The 4,392-nt window shown below is 50.4% G+C and overlaps 1 protein-coding gene across 1 annotated transcript; it reads right to left on the bottom strand.

Moving 5' to 3' along the window:
* Nucleotides 1-315: 315 nt before the first annotated feature.
* Nucleotides 316-2,630, bottom strand: LOC136538333 (uncharacterized). Its single transcript, XM_066530313.1, has one exon. It carries the CDS (start codon nt 2,502-2,504, stop codon nt 606-608), a length of 1,899 nt encoding a protein of 632 aa, XP_066386410.1. The 5' UTR covers nt 2,505-2,630; the 3' UTR covers nt 316-605.
* Nucleotides 2,631-4,392: the final 1,762 nt, after the last annotated feature.

Genomic DNA, 4,392 nt, shown 5'->3' with positions numbered 1-4,392 from the left:
AAATCCGGTTTTATAGTTTGGGGGTGAAGTAGTTCACCCTGAATAGCTGGGGGTTATGTAGACTTTTTCCTTAAACAAATTAACATTTTTTTCACTCACCTAAAAGGAAAGGGTAAGCCATCACATGAACTTAACTGGTATGAATCTCATTATCTAAAAATGCTGGTACCGATCCTCACATGATTATCAAATACCAAGTGTTTCCAAACCAGGTGTACAGAATATTGATGTTCGTGTTAGATTGATTGAACTGAATTTATGTTTGTCAAAGACAACAAATGTGAAGAAAACACACAATTCATAGAATAGAGAATGGAGAGTAACACTGGTCGTGGTGGCAAAAACCAATGAGCTATATAGAAGAGATACAGAAGACAGATGCAATAATGCATGTTCATCTAATTGTTTCAGCACAAGCCCAATGCATGAACTGAATGTACTAATGTAAATCTGGAAACACACAACAGTGGTATAACAAAAAGTGATACCGTCTACTTAGCTACAACAAGGCTAGTGGTGGCATAAGAGACACCAACAACACAGTGGAAAATATCCTCTGAAGCATAATATTTCATAGTATCAGCTCACCTTAGCACACCAAATGTTCAGGAAGAAGCTGGGCATGTATTCGCGCCATCCTTGCAATCACGCGTAAGCTCGTTGAACGTCTCCACATGCCTCTTCCCCCTCAGGAATACCTCGGTGTCAACAGCAACCCTCATGTAACCATCAAATTCTACTGGCTTACCATTGCTCAGCTCCTTAGTTTCAGTGAACCACTCACTATTCTCATCCCACAGGTACTTGAAATCATCGAGGAAGTGTGTTTTATACTTTTCCTTAAGTGGGTCAAAGAATGATTTGTCAGGCTCATTGGTAGCAATGTACAAATACCGGCCAGCACCAACCTTATCGTTAAGTGACACAAGAATACTGTCTGGCGAGGTATCTCTATCAAGGTTTGGCCAAAGTTGTGTGTTCTGCGCTTTCTCCCCTCTGACAACATGGACCGAGTCAAAGTCCCAGTTCATCCGTGAGGCAATGGCAGATACAATCTCCATCAAGCGACGAGATTTCCAGAGGAAATGCCAAGGGCGCTTGATTACTCCCTCAGTCTCACCCTCGCACACACGTGACCAATAGTTATCAGGCTCGACACTCCCAAACTTCCTCATGATCAGTGTGTCCTTGACGTCACGAAGTTTCATTGGGGTCATCCTGATGTCTTCAGTGTAGAAGTTCTTGAGCCTATCTTTCTTGTGCCACTTTCCCCAATCTTGCCAGAACTGGCTCTGGTCGATCACCGATGCCGATTCCTTTAAATGCTCAAAATCAAAGTAGAGCCTGAAATCTCTGTCTTCATCCTTGCCACTCGAAGTATACCGTGCATTGAGGCAGACATTCAAGTCCATGACAAGAGTCCGGTTCAAGAACTGTGCCTCACCAAGCGCACACAAGAACCCCCAAATGAAATGGTTCATGCTCTTGCACCTCTCGCCACCACCAATGTAAATGAGGTACTTTCCACGGCTGAAATCGGACTCAGAAGCAACCACTGGCAAGCTGTCATTGACAGCCTCACCGACAACAAACACCGGCTCCGCTGCGGCCCCAGCAGCCTCATTGTTGGCAGTGTTCTCGTCCAGCCTAACCTGTGTCTTCGCAGGCACGAAGTCGGTCACTGGTGCATCCTGCTTCCCCTTCTTCCCTTTCTTCCCCTTGCGCCGTCCGTTGCGCTTGGCACCCACACCCGAGTGGTACTCACCCACGGAGTCGACGACGAGGGTGCAGGTGTTGACGTCGCGGGTGAGCGTGAACCGGCGGTAGTCCTTGTAGTATGTGGTCCGGCCGGTGCCGATGGCGTCGGCAGCGGGGCGGAAGCGCCAGGCGAGGTCACACTCCATGGGACTCCCCGGCACCGCCACCGGACGGCCGAAGCGGTAGAAGTGGAGGTCGGGGAACCGCTCGATGGCCGCGCGCATGAGCAGGTTGAAGAGTTCCCTGTCCCCCGTGCAGTCCACGGGCGCCTCCGTGTCGCAGGAAACCGCCTCCTCCGCCACCGCCGCACCCTCGCCCGTGGCGGCATCAGTGTCGACGGTGACGGCCCGCTCCGTCTCGGGCTCCGTCTTCTCGGCCTCGGCGCCAACTTCGGAGAGCTTGATGAACGGGACGGCCTCCGCAACGACTTCGACACCCCCAGCGGCGGCCTCGCCGGCGGCGCCGGTGGCCGAGGAGTTGAAGTCCTCCCCGGTGCGCAGCACGGAGTCGTCGGTGAGGAAGGTGGAGGTGGATGTGGAGGAGGTGAGGAAATCGGTGAGCTGGTGCGAGGACGGGTGGAGGAGCGGATCGTCGGGGCTGTGGACCGCCGCGAGGAGCGTGAATGCGAGCACGGCCGCCACGAAGAGCGCGAAGAGGAGGTTGCCCCCCGACCGCAGCGCGGCGCGCAGGTCCGGCACCCCGCCGCGCCACCGCGGCGCGGACAGTGCCGCCGCCCGCCCCAGCATTCGCGCGGGGATCTGGGTTCGGATTGGGAGTGTAGTGGGGGAATGGGAGTGAGGCGGACGAGGGATCTGGCTGGATGGGGGCGAACGCCGACAAGGCGAGACAGGACGCGAGCCAGGGGCCGTGGACCGTGGAGGCCACTCCGTTGTTTTTTCCTTGTTTTTATTTACTGGGCACGCGGCCGCCGACAGCGGTAGCTTAACGGAGTTGCAACATTTGTCGGTCGGCCGGCCGGCCTGTTGACTGTTGCGGATTGCGGCCCATGGGTTTCGGTCTGTTCTTCGGGGTTTGACGGGCTGCGTTGGGCCTGGGTTATCCATGGAACTTTTCTATTGCACCACCTTAGAGCAAGGCTAATGATATAGCCGCCTTACTGGCAAGGTTCTTTGCAACCTTCTCTCAGCCTGTCTATATAGTAGTGAGCTCTTCACTTTTAATGCATGGCCAACTTGTCTCTTTCACAGAGTTTCTTGGTTCTTGAGCCCAAGCTGGCTTACAACCCGTTTCTCCTCTCTCTCTCCTTCCTTCTCTCCTCTACCTCAGCATTTAGCCAGCTTACAGCATGTTATTATACTCGCTCTTAGCACTGCTCACATGCTGCAATCCCCGAACTATTTTGTGCTATAATGGCGAGACTTAGTTTCTCTAGACCTCTGCCTCACGTGCTGCAGTCCTCGAATTGTTCCATGCTCGGGGCTGAGGCCTTGGTGGGAGCAGTTAGGGTTTGTGTGTGCGACCAGATGTGATCATGGTGAAGATGGTAGCAGAATCACCAAGTTTGAGATTGAAGAGGAAGGATGTTGATGTGGACAGTTTGTTCCGCAACATGCATCTCATTGAGTGAAAAGAGATGGCATAGTGTTGGCGAAGGAAGAATGGTAAAGTCTGTCGGAGGTGAAGTCGATGGTGGGGAGATTGCATACTAAGAAGGCTTTCGGATCTTATTCTGCATGATGATAGTTGCTTGGAATACAACGCGGGAGTTCTCCATTCGCCCTTTGGGAAAGAACTTGTTCATAGCATAAACAACTTGCTTAGGAGATTAGAAACATATAATGGAGGAATGACCATGGATCTTACGTGGTTGCGCATTGATGTTAGAGGAATACAATGGAGCAATGTGTAGCGCTACTATGGTACCAAATCATGTTCTGGTGTGGATCAAAATCCACAAGATCCCTGTGTACCACACTAAAATGATCCTAAAGCAGTTAATGAGTAGGGTTGGGGAGGTGTTGAGTGTGGAGATGAAGGCAGTGAGTACCATGAAGGGCGATTTCCAGTGGATGCAAGTGATGTATGTGAAGATGTTGTGCTTCTGCGCTAACTGTGAAAATATTAGGCATGTGCTTCTGGAATGTAGCATGAGAGAATTTGTGTTGAAGGATCTGCAATTTGGTTTGTGGGTGCTAGCGAATGAAGACACATGGTGCCCGAGTACACCTATCGTCTGTAGTACAATCTTTGATCATGTGGACAACAAGGGTAGCCGAGGCCATGAGAAACGCATGGAGGCCTGACTGCTGGTAGAGCGACCGGAGGTGGCCACATGTGGCGTGGATGGGATGAGGTGTGAATTTTTATGGGAGAAGGAAGCTAGAGATGAAGACAATAATGAATGCCACAAGATAAAATCTGCAAAGTTTGACATTGAGAGTGCATCTGGGTCCCCTAGTGGGTTTTGGTGGTTGAATGACAAAATAATTAAAGAACTAATGAGTTCGATGAGTCTCTAAACATGTTTCACTACTAACAATCATATCAAACTCATGTCATATCTTAAATGGATAAGAAGCAAGCATATCTGATAAGCCAAAAAAAGACAGAGAAATGAACATGGTTTGGTCTCAATAATAATTTGCTTTGCATGAACAAGAAGAGATTGATAGT

The sequence above is a fragment of the Miscanthus floridulus genome, chromosome 2 (genome assembly GCF_019320115.1).
Source record: "Miscanthus floridulus cultivar M001 chromosome 2, ASM1932011v1, whole genome shotgun sequence".
Taxonomy (NCBI): domain Eukaryota; kingdom Viridiplantae; phylum Streptophyta; class Magnoliopsida; order Poales; family Poaceae; genus Miscanthus; species Miscanthus floridulus.
Note: the sequence above shows the minus strand (reverse complement) of the source record. Positions and strands in the feature narration are given on the sequence as shown.

Coding starts and splice junctions, on each gene's coding strand:
- LOC136538333 (XM_066530313.1), bottom strand. CDS start 2,504: ATGCTGGGGCGGGCGGCGGCACTGTCCGCGCCGCGGTGGCGCGGCGGG.